This window comes from Eptesicus fuscus, chromosome 2, assembly GCF_027574615.1.
Source record: "Eptesicus fuscus isolate TK198812 chromosome 2, DD_ASM_mEF_20220401, whole genome shotgun sequence".
Lineage (NCBI taxonomy): Eukaryota > Metazoa > Chordata > Mammalia > Chiroptera > Vespertilionidae > Eptesicus > Eptesicus fuscus.
Window position 1 is genome coordinate 73,328,179 of NC_072474.1, and position 22,279 is coordinate 73,350,457.

General features: G+C 41.7%; 1 protein-coding gene across 2 annotated transcripts; it reads left to right on the forward strand.

Moving 5' to 3' along the window:
- Positions 1–6,449: 6,449 nt before the first annotated feature.
- Positions 6,450–21,465, forward strand: GRSF1 (G-rich RNA sequence binding factor 1). 2 transcript variants are annotated; one of them, XM_054728513.1, is made up of 10 exons: positions 6,450–6,899; positions 9,952–10,108; positions 11,153–11,308; positions 11,696–11,839; positions 12,371–12,506; positions 14,761–14,942; positions 16,233–16,354; positions 17,515–17,650; positions 18,258–18,333; positions 20,922–21,465. In XM_054728513.1, the coding sequence occupies exons 1-9, from the start codon at positions 6,546–6,548 to the stop codon at positions 18,305–18,307; spliced, it is 1,437 nt and encodes a 478-aa protein (XP_054584488.1). In that variant the 5' UTR covers positions 6,450–6,545; the 3' UTR covers positions 18,308–18,333; positions 20,922–21,465. The 2 variants fall into 2 exon arrangements, with proteins under 2 accessions (XP_054584488.1, XP_008155695.1); XM_008157473.3 differs by lacking the exon at positions 6,450–6,899 and adding an exon at positions 7,152–7,186.
- Positions 21,466–22,279: the final 814 nt, after the last annotated feature.

Consider the following 22,279-nt stretch of genomic DNA (forward strand, 5'->3'; position numbering starts at 1 on the left):
TGTTTATCTTTTCCCCCCTTGTAATCTTGAGGATTAATTTGTGATTATAGTAGTAGGTAGAATAATTAATTTGTTTAAATGAAGTGATCATAATGGAATTATATACTAGGTGAATCATTTCCCATGCCACCCTACAAATGACATTGTATTAGCTTAAGGGACTTCAATATAAATTAGGTACCATATGTGTACTTTTAGCAGCCACTAGTAAATGTTTGTTATAAATGGAGCCTACAAATGCAGTCAAATTAAAAATATATATGATTATTAGAAAATACAGGTTTCTATATTTACTGAAAAAATGTCTTATCCAATGTTCAATTTACCATTAGCTTTTTCATTTTTGTTACTTCTTGGCCAAATAGAAGTGTTATTTCTAAAACCAGCATTATATCACTAAACCCATACACACTGATTAAATACTGATTATGAGCAAAAAACTGTAGGTCCATATGTACATGTGAGGTATATAGTATACATATGTATGTGATATATATATGTATATATATATATGTGTATATATATATATATACACACACACACACACATACACACAAACACACTTGTATATATGTATTATATAGTTAGATGTAAAGTTTTTATTAAGACACAGAACATTATTTTAAATATAGTGGGGGAAAACAAACTAAATAGGTGCTTCCAAGATGTTTTTACAGTGATGATTCTCATTCCTCTGCTGTCTTTCAGACCAGTAGGGTATTTATCTGCCCTACAACATAGAATATGCTTGAACAGACTTCTTGGAACTTAACCTTCAGCATGGTATTATCTAATATCATAGAATTTGTTTTTAAGAAAAATGTATTTTCCTGGGGAGAATGCTTAACTCCTTAGATACATTATCTATAATAATAAAAGCCTAAGCGACCATCGCAACCGAACGGACGACTGAACAGGCTGCATGGGGCGACTAGGCTGGCAGGGGGGTTAGTGAGGGACAACCAAATGACTGAACAGCAGGCTGTGTGGGGCGACCAGGCCCGCAGGGGGGACAGTTGGGGGCGACCAGGCCGGCGGGGGTGGGGGGGGTAATGAGGGTTGGCAGGGGGGCAGTTGGGCGTGACCAGGCCAGCAGGAGGGGGTAGTTGGGGGCGACCAGGGCGGTAGGGGGGGCAGTTGGGGTGACCAGGCTGATGGTGGGGGGGGGCAGTTAGAGGCAACCAGGCTTGTGGGGGGAGGGCAGTTGGGGGTGACCAGGCAAGTGGGGGGGGCCATTAGGGGTGATCAGGCAGGCAGGCAGGTGAGCAGTTAGGAGCCAGTGGTCCAGAATTGTGAGAGGGATGTCCGACTGCCAGTTTAGGCCCGATCCTGGCAGTCAGACATCCCCCGAGGGGTCCCGGATTGGAGAGGGTGCAGGCTGGGCTGAGGGGACCCACCCCCCCCCGCCATGCATGAATTTCATGCACCGGGCCTCTAGCCTATATATATAAAAGCCTAAGTGACCGTACAACAGGACAACCAGACAACCGGATGACTGGCCAGTAGCTATGATGCGCACTGACCACCAGGGGGCAGATGCTCAACACAGGAGCTGACCCCTGATGGTCAGTGCACTGTCACAGCGGGAGCACTGCTCAGCTGACGGACAGGCACCAGATGCCGGGCTCACGGCTGGCAAGCGCAGCTGCAGAGGCAAGAGCCTCTCCCGCATACACTCTGGCTGTGCACCCAAGTGGTGGTGGCAGCGGCAGGCGCAGCAGAGCCCGGATGAGCCGGAGCGTCACTGTGCCCAGCCCAGGCTCAGGCTCCTCCCCAACTGCCTGCTGCTTCCTGCACTACTTCGTGTTGTAGGGGATCAAGGAGGACAGCAGGCTGGAGCCCAAAGAGCTGGAGGGTAAGGCTGGGCTGTGGTGGCACGGAGGTCCACTGATCCCCACAGCCCAGGCCGAGGGACCCCACCAGTGCATGAATCCATGCACTGTGCCTCTAGTTAACAAATAAATATTGAGGTGGTTGTATGTCAATTATATTTCGACGAAAAAAAAATACTGAGGTGGAATCAGAGAGAAGGGAAGAAACAGAATTAAAGTACAACAATAACCATTTCCTTTAAACAATATTTAAGAAAATAGTAATAGTCACCATTTACAAGATTCTTTCTGTATACCAGATACCTCACAACTCTATGTGGTAGTTAAAATGATCTGTTTTTATAATTTAGGAAATAAAGCTCAGAGAGATTATGTAATGACCAAAGTGGCAAAGACAGTGACATAGCCAATTATCAGTGTCTGACTCTGAAGTCTTACGTTTTTCCTATTTAAGCTATGTTGTTAAATAGAAAATTATTCTTCCAAATATAGCAAACTTACCTTTTCCTTCCATACCTTTTTCCTCCAGTATCCTTTGTTTCTGTGACACAGGATCTCATTTGTCTATTATGCTTCCTTTTCCTTTTGCTCTCAATTTATAAATGTGCTGGCTTCAGAACATCCTTTGATAGCAGGTGGAAAACTTGTCAAAATTCCAAGGACAGGGGAATTACCAAATTTAAAAGTGATGAAACACTGCACAGACTATGTCTTAAAGGATACACAAGAAACTGGTAACTATCAATCTTTGAGAAATGGATGGTTAGAGGACAGCGGGTAGAGGCAAACCTTACTCTATGTGTTTGTGCACATGTATGTGCATACGTGTATGTAATCTTTCATGGCTTTTAAATAAAACTATATTCATGTATTTTAAAGAGATGATTGTTAATAATGATGCTTACAGAGACTTCTTGGTCTTTCGAATCTTGTGTGTGTCAGGTGATGCTCAGCGCCTTGCTCTCTGGCTGCACCCTAGCTTTGGCCCTCAGAGGAAAAGCTAGTTGATGGGAGGAGAGCTCAGTATCCGACTAGTAAAAAGCACTACCACCTTATTTTTGTAAATATGCCAGAGGGTGCCATAGCCCACCATTCCACTTTCTAAATAGTCTCAATGTGAGCTTTACACAGTAAACCTGAGTCAACACCCACAGAGTTCAGTTTTGTGACTGCCTCATCTATCTGGAGTAAATCAGTTCCTTATAATAATTGTGTTGACAATGTATTCTGAGAATTCCCTCAGGAATATAGTTCACATTTCCAGTCTTGTTCCTATTGTTTTGCCATGGAGAAAAAATAGGCATTAATTTAAAATAATCCTTTTATTTAAATTACTATTTCTTGACAGTAAAAATGAAACCTGTCCACTTTTTGTTCTAAACTGCAGTCCTTCATATATATGCACATATATATTATTGATTTCAGAGAGGAAGGGAGAGAGAGGAACAGAAACATCAATGATGAGAATCATTGATTGGTTGCCTCCTGCACGCCCCCCAGTGGAGATCGAGCCCACAACTAGGGCATGTGCCCTTAACCTGAATGGAACCCGGGACCCTTCAGTCCACAGGCTGAGGCTCTATCCACTGAACCAAACCGGCCAGGGCAAAGCTGTCCACTTTTTAACTTTGTATGGTGACAGTTACTAGATTTTATCATGGTGATTTTATCATGGTAGGTATTGTATATAAATGTTGAGTCACCTGAAACTAATACAAAATTTTCAATTATACATTAATTTAAAAGACAACTTTCAGTTTTAATACTTAGGTGTTACTTCTGATTGTAATCTGCAAGGTTTCATTCTATGTATTTATAGTTCTATTTCATTTAAATAACTAATCAGCTACTCTCTTTCCCAGAGACCTATTTTAATTTTAACAAGTGAGGATGCTGCAGTATTTAGGTTTGTTGGTCTGTCACACATTGATTGTAAACAGGTATATTTTATTCCTTCATGGAAGGATTTTCCAAATGCAACCTATGGGAGAGACATAAAAATTGGCTAGAATGGACTAGTTAATAGTGAATATAGGCCAACTGATAAAGTTAACCTAAGAAACACACCGCAAATGTGTGGCTCCAGTGGATCAGCTTTTGCTGTCAGATAAAAGAATGAAGTAGTGATAGTGGTGATAAAATGCGCCTCTTTGTGTTCCCTTGGAAGTAACTGGTAGCTCCAATTGTTGAAATTCTCTTGTATCTCTCTACTCAATGTAATAAACTTCTTCCTTTAATCTTGGATGATGAATAGCACCGTAATCACAGGTTACACAAATGGGCAGCATTTCTTTATGGTACTTGACTTCAATTCCTTTTCCTTTTGCCACCCTAGGCTTATTGACATCCATGTTCATGATTTTTTGTTTTGTTTTGTTTCTTTCAAATGCAAAGAAGGCTGTGGAATGGAACCCTTTGAGATGAACTTAGCCTCATTGCATATCAGAAGAAAAGTATGTTCACCTCTAAGAATTGGGGGCACAGACAATAAAGTGAGTTCCTTAATTTATTTATTAGATATCAGATCAACCATCCCCGTCCAGCTCCTCTCCCAGGTCACAATAATGTGCTCTTTAGATCTAAGAGGGCTTCATTTGAACATTCTTTCCTAGTGAAGGGAGATTATTGTTTTTCTCCTTCCTTCTCCTTATCCTCCTCCAAACTGGTGTTTCTTTTCATCAATTTTGACTAGCTCAACCTCAGAAATTCTTGTCAGACGAGTAGGCTGACTCCCTGTCAGTGCTATTCTGCATATATATATATATTTCTTTATTTATAAAAACTTACAAACTTTCCCAGGGATGAAAAGTCATCCCCATCCTCTCTTCCCAACTCCAAGTAACAATAACAGAAAACACCACCCCCCTCTCTAACCTGGTTTCAAATCCTGTTGATTCTAGCTTGTTTAAAAAAAACCACACACAAAAAACCTCTCCCCCTTGCTGGTGTGGAGTGTCTTCCCATACACCAAAAGGTGGTGGGTTTGATTCCCATCAGGACACATACCTGGGTTGCAGGTTCAATCCCTTACTTTCTCTCTAAAAGTAAATTAAAAAAAAAAAAAAAGCTCTCTCAAATCTTCCTTCTTGAGGGGCTGGTGTGGCTCAGTGGTTGAGTATCAACCTATGAACCAGGAGGTCATGGTTCTATTCCCGGTCAGGGCATATGCCTGGGTCGTGGGCTCGATCCCCCATCATGCAGGAGGCAGCCAATCTCTGTCATCACTGATGTTTTTTTTCTCTCCCTTCGTCTCTCAAGTCATAAAGGTATATTTTTTAAAAAGAAAATGAAGACAAGAGTAATCCCTAAATCGTGATTTTATAGTAATAATCTGTTAGGAAGGTATACCTATTTTCCTTGAAAGGGAGATTTAAGAAAAAAAATCTCTAGGATTTCTAAATTTTGCAGATGAGGAAGTCTCCTTCTCTTTGATACTTCAGATCCACAGAGCCAAGCAATCAGATTTTTTTTTTCCTCCGTTATTTGCTTTTTTATTTTTTGGTGGGAAAATGTTTTTTTTTTGGGAATACCCAGCTTTCCTTTCCCTAAAAGCAGGCCATTATTTAAACACAATAATCTTGAATACTTCAAAACAATTAATCTGAATATCGTGTTTGGGTTGTTTTTTAAAAATATATATTTTATTGATTTTTTACAGAGAGGAAGGGAGAGGGATAGAGAGTTAGAAACATTGATCAGCTGCCTCCTGCACACTCCCTACTGGGTATGTGCCAGCAACCAGGGTACATGCCCTTGACCATAATCGAACCTGGGACTCTTGAGTCGGAAGACCGACGCTCTATCCACTGAGCCAAACTGGTTAGGGTGTATTTGTGTGTTTTTTTAAGTCCTTATCAGTTTAAGATGAATTCTGAAAGGGTGATTGATTGCCATGACCCAGCAAAGAAAAAATATGTTTGGGTAGTGGTGGTGGGGGTAGATGAAGCAAAATTTTAAAAATGTTGATATTTTCTGAAATTCGGCAACTTCATTGTACTTTTCTTTGAGATTTTCTACAATAAAAAAGTTCAAAATTTTAGCTTTTTCGTTTTTTTTTTTTTTACTCTCAGAACTCCCTTTTGCCTGTTAATCTGAGCTGTCTCCTGGCCACAGGAGGAAAACTGCACAACCAATTCTTTTGCGAACTTCTGCCTGTTCACTTGTGAATACACTAATTCATTAAGGGAGGTGTGATCTTTGCTAAATGCATGTATAGTCAGCATATAAGTAACGATCACATTTTAAAAGAAAGTTGGCCTTCCGCAGATATCTCAAGTGTGGGGGCTACTAAGCCTCCTGCATTTATTTCCCCCAACACTTCTTATAAGCAGAGGATCACAATTCCTTCCAGAAACAGCCTGCGCCCGTCACGTCACGCGTTCGGAGGAGACCGCGCCGGGTGTCCGTGGACCCGCGTTCACGTCTGGACTCAGAACAGGGGAGCCCTCGCCTGGCCCACTCGGGATCCAGTCCCACCGGGTAGACGAGCGCGCGGCTGCGGGCCTGGGCCACGCCGCCACCCGGTCCCCGGCCGCAGGCAGCCCCGCCCCGAGGGCGGAGACGGGGCGGAGCAGCGCGCCCTCCTCCGCCTCGCCGCTGCCCGGAGCCGGCGGCGCATGTGCCCCGTGCCCCTCCCCGGCCCTGGATTCCACTTCCCCTCCGCTCGCGCTGCAGCCGCAGCCGCCTCCAGGCCCCGCGCCGCCTCCGGAGTCCATGGCCGGGACGCGCTGGGTGCTCGGGGCGCTGCTCCGGGGCTGCGGCTGCAACTGCAGCAGCTGCCGGCGCACCGGCGCCGCCTGCCTGCCCTTCTACTCGGCCGCCGGCTCCTTCCCTTCGGGCGTCTCGGGCCGGCGCCGCCTGCTGCTGCTGCTCGGGGCCGCCGCGGCCGCCGCCTCTCAGACGCGCGGCCTCCAGACCGGGCCTGCGCCCGCCGGGAGGCTGGCGGGGCCTCCCCCCGCGGCCACCTCCGCCGCCGCCGCGGCCGCCGCCTCCTACCCGGCCCTGCGCGCCCCGCTGCTGCCGCAGTCGCTGGCGGCGGCCGCCGGCCCGGCGCGGGGCTACAGCCAGGTGCGTGGGCGCCGCGAGGGGCGCGCGCGAGACCCTTCCCCGGCCCCCCCCCCCCCGGCCGCGCGCCCGCGTCCCCGCGACCTCCGCGTGCGCGGCCCGGGACCCGCGGCGCTCGCCGCGCCCGCCCCCGCCCCGGCCGCCCCGTCCTCCGATTGGGCCCCGGAACAAGGGACGCTCTCCCGGGCCTCGGGTTTTCTCCCTGTTTTGTTCTCCTGAGCCTCTGGTCGGTGGGGCAGTGTAAGTGTGGCTGGGGGTGAAGGTTGAGGCCTGTTTCCTGCCGGCCCATGGTAGGTTTGGGGGGGCTGCTGACGCCCCCACCCCGCGTCCCCGTCGCCCTCCGCCGGCTGGTTGTGAGTTGGGGGGCCCGGCTCCGCGGAGGGTGGGAGTCTCCGCGCGGCCCGCGCGCTAGGCCTGGGCGGCCGGGGGCGCCTCGCGGCCCGCTGCTGGGACGGTCCACGCGCCACGGCTGCGTGGGCTGGGCTCGTGGGGGAAGGAGGCTCGTCCCCAGCCTCCCTCGGTCGTGTCCCCGGGGAAAGGCGGGCTGCCCCAGGCCACTGAAGGTCACCTCTGCTCCTCCACCTCCTCTGACAGAAGGTCCTTCAGGACCCAGGTCGCCGCCGGCAGGGCAGTGTGGAGACAGATTGGTGGGGGGCGGGGGGGGGGGGGCTGGCGAGGAGAGGGGACGTCTGGGGCCGGAGGCCACGATTTGGGGATCTAGGAATGGGCCTCCACGGTTGTCTTTTTAAAAGGCAGTGTGTGCTTTGAGAACTCAGATTGCACATACTGTGTGCCTTGTTAGGAAGCTTGCTTTCTGCTTGTTACGTGGCATCTGGGAAATGTCACCACGCTTTTGGAGTATCCAGCTCCTGGGGCGTCGGGTCATGTTTGTCTGAACCCAGTTAGTGCTTCCCCTCGAACTCGGGGAACCTGGGAGGCTTGTCGGCAGGGCTGCTGTCTGCCAGGGGCTGAGCTAATGGACTTGAATCCTGGCCCAATACTTTCTGCTGCCCTTTTCTGAATAATCTTGTGATCTTATGGAATTCTACCTTTATTAAAACAAACTATCTCTAATAAGCCCTTGTGAGCTGGCTATTCTCTCTCTCTCTTTTTTTTTTTCCTATAATGATATCTGTTGAGCCTCTACTAGTGTGATTCACTGCTTACATTTGTCATTGACTTCTTAAAATTACATGTACGTCTTCAGGAAGATGATGGGAACATACAAAGGAGTGAAGCGTCTCTCTCTTTAGCCCAGTCGAGTGCAAGTCCCTTGAGTTGTTTACCCACCTTAATTGTAGTGCTGGTTGCATTCTTGACCTCTGCTAAAGGTACATTTATCCCTGACTCCATAAAATTAGACGCGCGTCTTCATGGAACCCGTGTGAGCACGAAGGCATCTCTTTCCTCAGCCCAGTAAAGTGCAAATCTTAAAAACTTGAGTTGTCTTCCCCATTACAGTTATGGTGCTTGTTGGAATCTTACTAAATGTCAACTTTTGCTTAGTTTTGTAAAACGGAGTCCTTTTTTTTAAAAAAAAATTGAATTTATTGGGGTGACACTGGTTAACAAAATTACACAGGCTTTCAGGTACACCATTCTATAACCGTTCGTCACCCCAAGTCAAGTCTCTGTCCGTCACCATTTATCCTCCCATACCCTCTTCCACCCCCTACCCACTGTGTAAAAAATGCAGTAGAGGTTTTTACGTATTTCTCAGGCTCCTGTTAGCGCACACAACTGCTATTGCTTTTGATGATCTTTCCCTTATTCAGTTGGTCTGGCATACCAGTTGACAGATGAATCTTTCCAAGCATCCTGCTGTCTTGTTGACTTACCCACTCCTAAATGTCTTTTATTAACTCCCCCTGTGCCTACCAGGTTAAGGAGACACACTCAAGTCCTTCTGCTAAATGGTGCCAACTTCCTTTTGCCAGCTCATCTTCCTTGGCCCATAATTGGACCCTACAGTGTAGTCAAATGGGATTATTGCTGTTTTGCAAATGGGCTCAAGTTCATACTGCTTCCTCCCCTCACATCTCAAACTGGAGTGCCCTTTCCTTTATATCTGTCAGAAGTCTGTCATTCAAGGTCCATCTCATGTCTTCTGTTAGTGCTCCGTTTTGAATTCTTATGATGTATATTATAGCATTAAAGCATCTCGTCTTGTATGCTTGTCTTAGTGTAGATGGTAAACTTTTTTTTTTGTTTTGTTAATCTTCACCACGGATATTTTTTCCATTTCTTTTTAGAGAGAATGGAAGGGAGGGAGGAAGGTAGACAGAGAGAGAGGGAGAGAGAAAGAGAGATGAGAGACACACATCAATTGGTTGCCTCCCACTCAAGCCCTGACCAGGGCCGGGGATTGAGCCTAGAACCCAGGTATGTGCCCTTGACTGGGAATCAAACCTGAGACCTTTCAGTGCACAGGCCATGCTCTAACTACTGAGCAACAACCGGCCAAGATGTAGATGGTAAACTTTTTTTTTTTTTATTAAGGTATTACATATGCGTCCTTATCCCCCCATTGCCCCCCCCCACACACACACAGACATGCCCTCACCCCCCTGGTGTCTGTGTCCATTGGTTAGACTTATATGCATGCATACAAGTCCTTTGGTTGATCTCTCCCCCTTGCCCCCACCCTCCCCTACCTTCCCTCTGAAGTTTGACGGATGGTAAACTTTTTGAGATGAGGGCATAAATATGGTTCAGGGTGAGTAGCAGGCACTCACATATTTGTCAAATTGAAAGGACCCGTCTAGTTCTACCTTAACAAAAACACTATTAGGTGCAATTTGGGACCGAAGAATTTCAAAACAAGGCCTGATTAAAATTTGTGTCCTGCCAAACCATTAGGATATATACCTGCTTGCTACTTTTAGGATGTTCAATTTAAGCCAAAACAGGATGAGTTAGGTTCGTATATCTTACTTCTTGCCTCTGAAATAGTATCTGTCCCCTAAAAATAACATCAAGAGCACTAGTTTCTAGAAGTAAACATTTTCTAAGTAAGTTATCAAAGAAATCTTATATTCTTCATTTCTCTTGGAAGGAGTCTAAAGCTACCTACCTGGAAGACCTTCCACCTCCCCCCGAGTATGAATTGCCTCCATCCAAGTTAGGAGAGGAAGTGGATGATGTTTATCTGATTCGAGCTCAAGGATTACCCTGGTCGTGCACTGTCGAAGATGTGCTTAGCTTTTTTTCAGGTATGTTTTAAATATGTAATTTTGTCTGAGCAAAAGATAGTCCCACAAAATCCAAGTTAAACTATGCCGTAAACATCTTATTTGATGGTTGAGAATTGTCTCAACTGGTGCATACCAAGTGACACTATGTGTACTATTTGTTTATATACCAGGTTTAAAGACTGAATGCAACAAAAAATTTAATGTTAAAACAACAAAAAATTAAATGCTAGGACTAAGATTTAATTAATACATAAAACCAGTTTTCTCTGAAGTTTTGATATGCACAGATCAAAAAGCCAAACCTGTTAGTGGAAATATGTTAGCGGGAACATGGGTTAAGAGTAGCTCTTTATGCAAAACATAACATTTAAAATACATGATCACTTAGTATGAAGTGGCATAGTTTCCTTAATATCATGTTTGGAGGGTTACATATCTGTGGTTAGTTTTTTTATTTCTATATCTGACTGATTCTTAATTTTCCTTTTAAGAGAGTTTTAGAAGATGCTACCTTAAATGTTGTAAAAATAATGTAACCTATACCAAGTACCTTAATATGTATAGCATTGTGTGGTCAGGCATTTTATAGTCATTTATATCTTCCACTTGCTCCCATTATAAGAAGTATGCAATAAGGGGATGTCTTTTCATAGTAATAAAAAAGAAAAGTTAAATTATGGTAGCAAAATTATCCTTAAGGAGGTATTTTAGAGTTTTTCTGGTTGTGATTGTAACAAAAGAAGACACTTATGCATAAACATAACCATAGAAGCATTGAGAAGGACATAATACATTTTTTTGTTGAGCCTAGTTTAAATTGCCATTTAATGACCAGGAGACCATAAACTTACGTATGTGGTAAAGTTTGCCTATCTTTTTCACGTGGAACTTTTTAGAGATTACCACCTCATTGGCATTTGGACTGCTTCAGTGATGGGGGCTTGTGTTAGGAATATGGCAGGCATTTTGGTTCTTGTTTTGTTTTGGTGTTGGAAGATTGCATTCTAGTGGCTTGTATAGTTGATTTCTGGTTTTAATTGATTTTCATTCACATACTTTTAGACTGCAGAATCCGTAATGGTGAGAATGGAATACACTTCCTGTTAAATAGAGATGGCAAACGAAGAGGTGATGCCTTAATTGAAATGGAGTCAGAGCAGGATGTGCAGAAAGCCTTAGAAAAGCACCGCTTGTACATGGGGCAGCGGTATGTGGAAGGTACGTGAAGTCACCTTGTGGCTTTTCAGGATCATTACGTAGGACTTGATACTCTCCAAGGCAGTTTCATTTGGTCCTTAGCAATAGTGAAGTAGTTAGATGTTATGACTATACCCTTTTTCAGGGTACAAAAATGAAGCACAGAGATCATCTCTGTTTCTTATCTATAAAATGAAGATGTTGACCAAGTTTATCTCACCAATTGTGATGTTTAAATGAATGACGCCTGGCACATATAAATATTCAATAAGTGTCATGTTATTTTCTCCAGAGAAGTACATAAAGATTAAAAAAATACTAGTTTTAAAATTCTTGATATATTATTTTAAAAAGGCGTATTCCTTTGTTATGTAAATTTGATATGTCTTTTGTGCATTTGCTTTGTAGTATATGAGATAAACAATGAAGATGTGGATGCCTTAATGAAGAGCCTGCAGGTTAAATCTTCCCCTGTGGTAAATGATGGTGTGGTTCGCTTGAGAGGACTTCCTTATAGTTGCAATGAGAAAGACATTATAGACTTCTTTGCAGGTGCTTTTCAGTTTTATCATGTTTGGAGCCTCGTATCCCCTCCCCCTCCCCGCATTGTCTCCTTTTCCTAGGTAACTGCATGCAGTTATATTAGGTTCTGTAGGGGAGAACTCGTCATTCGGATTTCCAGTATTTATGAATTACATAAGTGTTTCTCATAACAGTGTCCATATTAAGGCTAACAATTTATATGAATTAGAATTCATAGCTGTAAAATATGCATCGTTACATTAGTAGTGATGTTAGTCTAAATCTCTATTTCTCCTATTACATAATGGCAAAAAAAGAGAATTGTGTTTTACATGAACTGCTTGGGCCCTAAACATTCTGGAAATACAGATGTGTAGGTGTTACTAGTTTTTGGCTGCATAATAATTTTCTTTCAATTAGGTATCTAGTTTTGGGACTGGCAAAATGGATTTCAAATTTTACTAATAAAGTAAAAACATTAGTATGTGAATGAATGAGTTAATTTTAAGTATAAAAAGTTCCTGTTAGCACTAATTTGTGATAATTTTTTTGGTGTCCTAGGACTGAATATAGTAGACATTACTTTTGTGATGGACTACAGAGGGAGAAGAAAGACAGGAGAAGCCTATGTGCAGTTTGAAGAACCAGAAATGGCCAACCAAGCCCTATTGAAACACAGGGAAGAAATTGGTAACCGGTGAGTAAGGTAGATACTAATGATGCAGGAGTATCATACATTGGGTCATTTTGATGAATGCACTGTAATATGAATGTCAGGTGATCTAAACAGAAAAGTAGAGGGAGTAGTATGATGAGCTTTCAAATGCCTTTCACTTAGATTAACAAATCATTGACGTGGTAATTTGATGTATCTGTTATTTCAGTATGCATCTATAAAATATATTTTTTTGCCTTGGCTGGGTGGCTCGGTTGGAATATCCTTCCGTGCACCAGAAGGTCTCGGATTCGATTCCCAGTCAGGTCACATGCCCTGGTTATGGGTTCCATCCCTGGTTGAGGCATGTGTGAGAGGCAACTGATAGATGCATCTCTCTCTCTCTCTCTCTCTCTCTCTCTCTCTTTCTTTCTTTCTCTCTCTCTCTCCCTTTCTAAAATCAATTTAAAATATACTTTTCTTACATGACCCCAATATTATCACATCTAACAAAATTACCAACAACTTATCTAATGTGGATCCATAATCACATTATCTTAATTATACCTAATACATCATTACAGTTGCGTTTTTTTGGCACCAAAATCTAGACATAGCCCACACTGTATTTGACTGTTACGTCTGCAGTTCTTAAAGTAGAGCAAATCCCCTTCTTTATTTTTTTATTCCCTCTCCCTTTATAAATGTCATTGGCTTTTGAAGAAATTGGGACAGTTGTCCTGTATAGTGTCTCATGTCCTATTTTTATCTTATTGCATCCTCATGGTGTCATTTAACTTGTTCCTTTGTATCCTGTATTATTCCTGGAAACTGGAAGCTAGAGCTAAAGTCTTGAATTGGTTCAAGTTAACATTTTGATGTGGATACTCTGTAGATGATTCTGTAGACTATATCACATCACCTTAGGATGCACAGAGTGATGGGTGGCTTCTTTTATGTTTTAACTTTAATTTTGGAGGAGTACTCACAAAAGCCAATCCAAAGCCATTGTATTTCAGAATTACTTATAGAATTGGTTCAAAGGTCTTTATTAAATTTGTTTCAAGTGAAAAAAGTATGCAAAGCAACACCCCTCCCCTTTTTCTTTCAGCACTCTTCATATTATAATGTATCTTGGAACACACCAAAGTTATTTTATGTGGGGATGTTAAGGCAATGTAGAACTCTAATAAATTAAGAAGTGGTGCCCACCTAATCTTTATAGGTCTTTATATAAAATGATTTTTACACTTCAAGCTTAATAACCTGATTTGGAAAAGCAGTGTTGAGAAAAAGAAAATTGGATCCAGAAGCTTAGATTTAATGGAGAGTCTCACTGCCAAGCAGATCAGAATTGACATTTAAATGTTCATGAGTTCTCATTAAATAAACTCTTTTTTAAAAAATATATATTTTATTGATTTTTTTTTTATAGAGAAGAAGGGAGAGGGATAGAGAGTCAGAAACATTGATCAGCTGCCTCCTGCACACCTCCCACCGGGGATGTGCCCACAACCAAGGTACATGCCCTTGACCAGAATCGAACCTGGAACTCTTGAGTCCGCAGGCCGACGCTCTATCCACTGAGCCAAACCGGTCAGGGCATCATTAAATTCTTTTTTTTTTTTTTTTTAATATATTTTATTGATTTTTTACAGAGAGGAAGGGAGAGGGATAGAGAGTTAGAAACATCGATGAGAGAGAAACACCGATCAGCTGCCTCCTGCACATCCCCCACCGGGGATGTGCCCGCAACCAAGGTACATGCCCTTGACCGGAATCGAACCCGGGACCTTTCAGTCCGCAGGCCGACGCTCTATCCACTGAGCCAAACCGATTTCGGCATTAAATAAACTCTTAACGAAGTTCTGAAGGAACTCATATACTGTGACTTAATCTCTTACACGAATATGATTAATTTTCACAGAATTGAATTTTAAAGCTTCAGTAGATTGTTAACCACCTGTGGAAAACAAAACTCTTCTTACCAGTTCAATTCTTTGCATACACACAATTAACTATAGCATAGTTGTTCTCATGAAGCAAAACAAGGTAGAAATGTTGTTCAAATGTATATGGAGAAAACTTACCTTGGGGAGGATTAAATCAGTGATCTGTTCTGTTGAGAATACTTTTACATGGGCTAATAATATCTGTTCTTACTATCACCTGTTATCTTTGGACACTTGTGTTTCATAAGCTATTGGAAATACTATATATACATGTTTTATTTTAAATGAGTTCATTGTAAAATTACTTTGCACCATTTGTGATGTTCTCTTTTGCTCTGACATAGATATATAGAGATATTTCCAAGCAGAAGGAATGAAGTTCGAACACATGTTGGTTCTCATAAGGGAAAGAAAATGGCATCTCCTACTGCTAAGTATATAACTGAGCCAGACGTGGTCTTTGAAGAACAGGAAGTAAATGAGGATATTCGACCTATGACAGCTTATGAAAGTGAGAAAGAAATTGGTAAGGATCTGCCTCTTGTTGAGACTATTGGGTCTATCTTCTATGTCTTGATATTTGTTTAAAAAAATTGTATTTTTACCATTTGTATGAAATTTAAGATTATTGGAGAAGGGAATTGAATTAAAGATTTAATATGTCTTTGAGTGTAGTATGTACTTTGAATATATGCAGAAAGGCTTAATTATTTAATAGGTTTTTAAAATTTAATAACTTTTGTAGATCCTGCATCAGATAAGCTGGTGGCACAAATATAACCAGGAAGTGAAATGTCAATATTTAAACTAAGGTGGGAAAAGATATAGGTAGAAAGCAGGAATGTTGACTGAAGTAAGGAGTTTTGTTTGCCTCTTTTAATTATTTCTTTTATTCCTAACCCAAAGCAACATTTGAAATCTTTGAAGTTTGCTAAATCCTTCTTAAACTGGTGCCCTGGGATTATCCTGTTACCATATTTATTTAATTTTTAGTGCTTATAACCCAGAAAATTACTCTTTCCTTGATTTTTTTCATTAATAATCATTTTTCCCCACTCTCCCTTATTACAGAAAGACTAGAGGCCTAGAATTCGTGCACCAGTGGGGTCCTTCGGCCTGGCCTGCAGGATCGGGCCGAAACCAGCTCTCTGACATCCCCCGAGGAGTCCCGGGTTGTGAGAGGGAGCAGGCCAGGCTGAGGGACCACACTGGTGCACAATTGGGGCTGGGGAGGGACATGGGAGGTTGGCCAGCCAGGGAGGGACCGCGGGAGGGCTCCAGAGTGTGTCTGGCCCATCTCGCTCAGTCCCAGTCGGCCAGACCCCAGCAGCAAGCTAACCTGCTGGTCAGAGTGTCTGCCCCCTGGTGGTCAGTGCATGTCATAGTGAGCGGTTGAGCAACCTTAGCATATCGTTAGCATATTACACTTTGATTGGTTGAACGGCCTACCTGTTGACCAGACACTTAGCATATTAAGCTTTTATTATATAGGATGTTCTTTTGGAATCTGGTAATGGATTGAGGCACTAAATTTTTAAGCGAAGTGAAGTTTATTACATCAAGAGTAGAGTTCTGGGCAGGAGAAAAGGGTCCCAAAAAGGGTTGCCCTTGGCACTAAATTCTTATGGGTGTTCAAGTGTTATTTGTAAGAAGGCAGAAATTTCAGATCATTTTGGCTTTTAAAATTCAAGTCCTTCTTCCTTACTGGTTCAAGAGGCATTAAGGATTTTGACATAAATGTCACACCTAATTGTAATCTGTTAATAACTCTTGAAGCTTTTATGCTCTTGATGGTGCTTTTTGTTCCACTTTTCAGAATTGCCTAAGGAGATGTCAGAAAAGCTTCCGGAGCCTGGTGATTTTGGAACTACATCTTCACTACATTTTGTTCATATGAGAGGATTGCCTTTCCAAGCCAATGCCCAAGACATTATAAACGTGTGTGGCAGTAAGATATCTAATCTCAGTGGGTTAGAATAAAAGTTTTAAAATTGAGCTTCTGTTAATTTCAGGAAGGTAGAGAAGAAGATACAGTATTTCTGGAGTCTCTTTGGACAGTACGATTTACCTCTGCATGGTTGTGGAGGCTTGTTTTGTTCTCTTAACCTGAGAAGTATGGCTTTTATTGCATTTTAAAGTGACGTGTATAGTGGATAAGAGGATTTTTTTGATGCACAATATTATGATGTGGGTTTAGTATTCAAAGAAAGTGGATTTCCTCTAAATCGGTTCAACCTCTTCAGTTTTGAGTTTAGTGAGCTGAGACCCAGAGGAACTTGCCACAGAGCAGTTAGGTCCTGGACAAGAACTCAGTACTCCTAAGTGCTTGGAGCTTTCGTTAGACCGCGTAGCCATGTGGCGTTAGGATTCCCTAACTTTTTTGAGAAAAATAATTTTAAGAATATTTTTATTTCATGATAGGTACTGTATAAAATGGAAAGCTAAAACAACAAAGTACTTACTGACTTCATGAACTTGAGGGCATAAACTTAAGATAGATTCAAACCTAGAGTTTTCAGTTAGTGAGCCTTAGAGTTGTCTTCATTATTTCAAGAAGCCTAATAGGTATCAAATTGTCACCTAAATGAAGGTTGCAGTTTCATTAAGGCATTGCATTTTGTTGCTTTGGTTTGGAATGACAGCTGTTTAGTGTGGTAGCTCTGTTATGTAGTGTTGATAAGAAAATGGTTATCAGGTACATGCCTGATGAAAAAATGGTAAAATTGAATTATTAAGAAATAAAGTATATGTGATAGTATATACAGATAGTCCTTAGAAGTGGAAGGATGTGTGTGGGAGGAATAATAAAAGTGGTCTTTGTTGGTATAAAAAGCACATCGAGAACCATTTGTTGCATAGTATTGTATTTATAGTATAAGTTGTCTATGACCAGATATTTGAAATGAACTTTGAGTTCTAAGAAGATCAGAAAAGCCAGAAGGGATGGTAGAAGATATTTCCTTAAAAAAAATAAATAAAAATAAAAAAATTAAAGTATATGAATCAAAGCCTGAAAGGAATATGCAGAACTACTAGACTTCTAGAAATTGGACCTAGTACCATTATGTTCCTTTTGGCTTCATTTGTTTGTTGTTTAGTTTTTTGCTCCACTGAAGCCTGTTAGAATCACCATGGAATACAGTTCCAGTGGGAAGGCCACAGGAGAAGCTGATGTGCACTTCGATACCCATGAGGATGCTGTTGCAGCTATGCTCAAGGATCGGTCCCATGTTCGTAAGTACTGCCATGGTTTTCATAGTCATTTTCATACATGTCTTTGCTTACAAATGCCTTTTTCTGTTTTGGATTTTTCCTAGAATATTTCTTTGGGAAAATTGTACTCTGCCATTACCACTAAATTAAATGTAAAAAGGATGAGACATACTGTAACAAAAAGCATTTTTTGGTCTGCTAATGATCCTTCATATTCCTATCCAAAGTCAGTTAGGATTTAATTTGGTTTTATATTTTAGTTTAAGAAAGCGAATGTAGCCAAAACCGGTTTGGCTCAGTGGATAGAGCGTCAGTCTGCGGACTGAAGGGTCCCAGGTTCGATTCCGGTCAAGGGCATGTACATTGGTTGCGGGCACATCCCCAGTGGGGGATGTGCCAGAGGCAGCTGGTCGATGTTTCTCTCTCATCGATGTTTCCAGCTTTCTATCCCTCTCCCTTCCTTTCTCTCTGTAAAAAATCAATAAAATATATATTAAAAAAAAAAAAAAGAAAGCGAATGTACAAAGGGTTTGAGTTTCTGTCTGAACTATGAGAAAAAAGGCTATATATATAATATTACTTCTGCCTTTTCAGCTTTTTGAAATGATTCTCTTTTTGTCATTCTCAGAGCATAGGTATATTGAATTGTTCCTGAATTCATGTCCAAAGGGAAAATAAGACTTCTGGGGACTCCAGATAATAAGGTAAACTTAAGAGGTCCAATTGTGGGAACTATTTTCAATTGATAAATTAATCATTAACTTACTAATTTGTAATATGGTGGAAACTGTTCTCTTTAATAAAGATAAAACTCATCATGATAATTGAAGTATCACTATAAGGAGTGGAATTCTCCTGGGAAACAGAATTCATTGTGATTGTACTAGAGGTCCAATGCATGAATTTGTGCACGGCTAGGGTCCCTCAGCCTGGCCGGCGATAGGGGCCAATTGGGGCTGCGGGAGGTTGGGTGGGAGGGGGAGGGACCATGGGAGGTTGGCCGGAGGCCCTTATTGGGGTCATTGGGGCCAGCCAGCTGGCGGGGGAGGGACTGCGGGAGGTTGGCCAGCCAGGGGGAGGGTCCACGGGAGGTTGGCTGTGGGAGCACACTGGCCACCAGAGGGGGCAGCTCCTGCGTCTGCCCCCTGGTGGTCAGTGTGTGTCATAGTGACTGGTTATTCGGTCACTTAGGCTTTTATATATATATAGACTGGAGGCCTAGTGCATGGATTTGTGCACCAGTGGAGTCCCTCAGCCTGGCCTGCACCCTCGTGCAATCTGGGACCCCTTGGGGGATGTTGGAGAGCCTGTTTCATCCCGATCCAGATAGGAGGGAGCCTTATCCCTACAGGCCAGATCCCCACTGGCCAGATCCAGATGGGGGAGCCCGATTCAGACAGGAGGGAGCCCGATCCAGACAGGAGGGAGCCCGATCCTGTGCGTTGAGCATCTGACCCCTGGTGGTCAGTGCGCGTCATAGCGACCGGTTGAATGGTTGCTTAGGCTTTTATATATATAGATAGTGGCTTTGAGTATTTTTCCCATATATAGGCTTTTTGCATTTTTTCTCAACGTTCATCATTCTGTGAGCTGAAAAATAATTTTTCACCTTTAGTAGCTATAAATCATAATACACTGGCAATGTGCTTGTATTTGTTTTTCTTTCTATAAAAATTTTGAGCACATTTCCTCATTTCTAAGATATTTTTAAAATGTTTAAAGTGATACATTTGAAACCAGAGTATACCAGTGATATGTACACTTAATGTACCACTGTTTCTTTTCCTAAAGTGATGTTATGAAAATGGTTGTGCCGAAACCGGTTTGGCTCAGTGGATAGAGCGTCGGCCTGCGGACTGAAAGGTCCCAGGTTCGATTCCGGTCGAGGGCATGTACCTTGGTTGCGGGCACATCCCCAGTAGGGGGTGTGCAAGAGGCAGCTGATCGATGTTTCTCTATCATCGATGTTTCTAACTCTCTATTCCTCTCTCTTCCTCTCTGTGAAAAATCAATAAAATATATTTAAAAAAAAAAAAAAAGAAAATGGTTGTACTAGGAAGTTTATGATTTCATAGGGTTAACTTACATGGGACAAATCTAAATATGTCTTGATGTCTTTTCTCTTGACTAAATGTTATATGGTATTTTTCTTTTTTCCCCCTATAAAGTCTTTTTATACACACACACACACACACACACACACACACACACACATCATCCTATATAATAAAACCCTAATATGCAAATCTATGGAATGACCAGTTGCTATGACATGCACTGATCATCAGGGGGCAGATGTTCAACGCAGGAGCTTTCCCCTGGTGGTCAGTGTGCTCCCACAGGGGGAGCGCCGCTCTGCCAGAAGCTGGGCTCATGGCTGGTGAGCGCAGCAGCGGTGGCGGGAGCCTCTCCCGTCTCCGCAGCAGCGCTAAGGATCCCTGAGGGGTCCCGGATTGCGAGAGGGTGCAGGCTGGGCTGAGGGACCCCCCGCCCCAGTGCACGAATGTGCACCGGGCCTCTAGTATATATATAAAATCTTTTTATATATATATACACACACACATATATATACACGTATATATATGTGTGTGTGTGTGTGTGTGTGTGTGTGTGTGTGTGTGTGTGTGTGTATATGTGTGTGTGTATATATATATATATATATATATATATATATATAGATTTTAATCCTCACCCAAGGATATGTTTTTATTGAGAGAGAGAGAGAGAAACATCAATATGAGAGGGAAATATTGATTGGTTGCCTCCCTTAAGTTCCTCGACCCAGGATTGAACCTGCAACCTAGGTATGTGCCTGACTGGGACTCAAACCTGCCTTCTTTAGGTGTACAAGATGATGCTCCAACCAACTGACCCTCACTGACCAGGGCAAATCTTTTAGTATATTTCATTGTAATCATTTTTCTACATGTAGTGGTAGATATTCAATGAGATTTTGAAAACACCTGGGACATTTCTTTATAATAGTTGTCATGGGCTGTTTTTGGATGTAAAATACCACAGTCTCCTGATACTACGTATTTACATTAGCTAAAATCTGTGTAAAATATATTCTGTGCTCCACTTTAAAAGGCTTCCTATCTTCATACCAGGCTATAAATACTGATGCCTAACTAATTTTTTTTTTACCTCAACTTAATAGAGTTTTCAGATAGGTTGCATGAAATTGGAAAGAAAAAAAAATTACTGAATTTGTTATTTTAAGTGATATGGGAACATGTTCAACACTTTTTCGTTTTTAGTAAATGTGCTGTACTTTTTGTTTTATTTTCAGGATGAAGCAAGAAGCATTTCATTTGCACATCTTTCTTGGATATGGGATATACAGTTCCAGTGTTTTAGCAGCAATTGTTAGAGAAAGGATATGGGGGTTTTGGGTTAATTGCTTAAGAAAAATTCCGTAGTGGACTGTTTAGAAAGAAAAAGGAAAGATTCAGTTTGGAATTAAATAAAACACAAATTTAAATTTTGTTTTAAATTGTCCATGATAGGATCTGATTTACAAATCTGGTCTTTATTTTATGATTAAATAATTTGTTTTCATAGAGATTATGTTATCCAATATAAAGACTGCATATTTTTATTCAGCACTGTCCTTTAAAATCTTCCTCCCATTTTAAAAATGATTTTTTTGAGAGCTCTGATATAAACTTCCTATGGAATAAAATACTGATTTATTTTAACCAAATACTCACCAAAGCAAAGAAAGGTTTCAGACCTTTGAATCATTATGGTTTGGTAGAGTAGTTATAATTTTAGGTGTATTGATGACTTAAGGGGTAGGAATGTTTAAAAAAAAAAAAAGATTTGAGACAAAACAGTAAATACCATTGGTTAGTATAATGGACAACTATTTGGCAGTGTCACATCTTTAGAAATGTTTGGCCTTTCTAAGCTTGTGCTACTGGCATTTAACATAGTTCCTGTGTGCTTTAGGAGGGAATTCTAGTCTCAATCTCAACTTAAATGTTGTCTGAACACATCCCCGTTCCCTGACCCCCTTTTTTGGTTTTGGGTAAACATTAGGGGTGTTAGTCTCAAAACTGTGAAGTGACATCTCAAAACAGTCCCTAAGGACCTAATGGCTTCACTTGAATTTAAACCAGCTCTAGATAGGAAAAAATCTAAGTCCCTTCATTTGCTTTTTCAGTGGGGTAGCACATCCCATATTTTAGAACAAGTAGGGGTGCCTTGCTTAAATAAAAATAGCATTTAATGTATAATTGTGTGAAGGGTTTATGGATAAAGCTGTACTTCTGTCACATTGTGGCAGTACATTCTGCTTTCATATTAAATAGCTTGTTATTTAAATATTGGATTAAAATGGCTGGCTTGAAAATGTAGTCATTAATAAACTAATTTTATGTGCACCTGTGTAGGAGAATCAAAGTCCTGTATACTTTCTTTGCCTTGTTCCTGTTCTCAGGGTCACTACTGCTATGTAGTTACCAAGAGATGCAATTCTAGGTCTTAAGATCGAATTAGTCCAGATTTCTGAGAGGTGATATTTGGAAGAGAGATTATGTCTTCTCTCACTCAGTACATAACCATCTTTGATTACCAGCTAAGATACAAAATCACTGTACTGTAAATAGTTAATAAATGAAAGCTTGGTTCAGGCAGATTACCTAA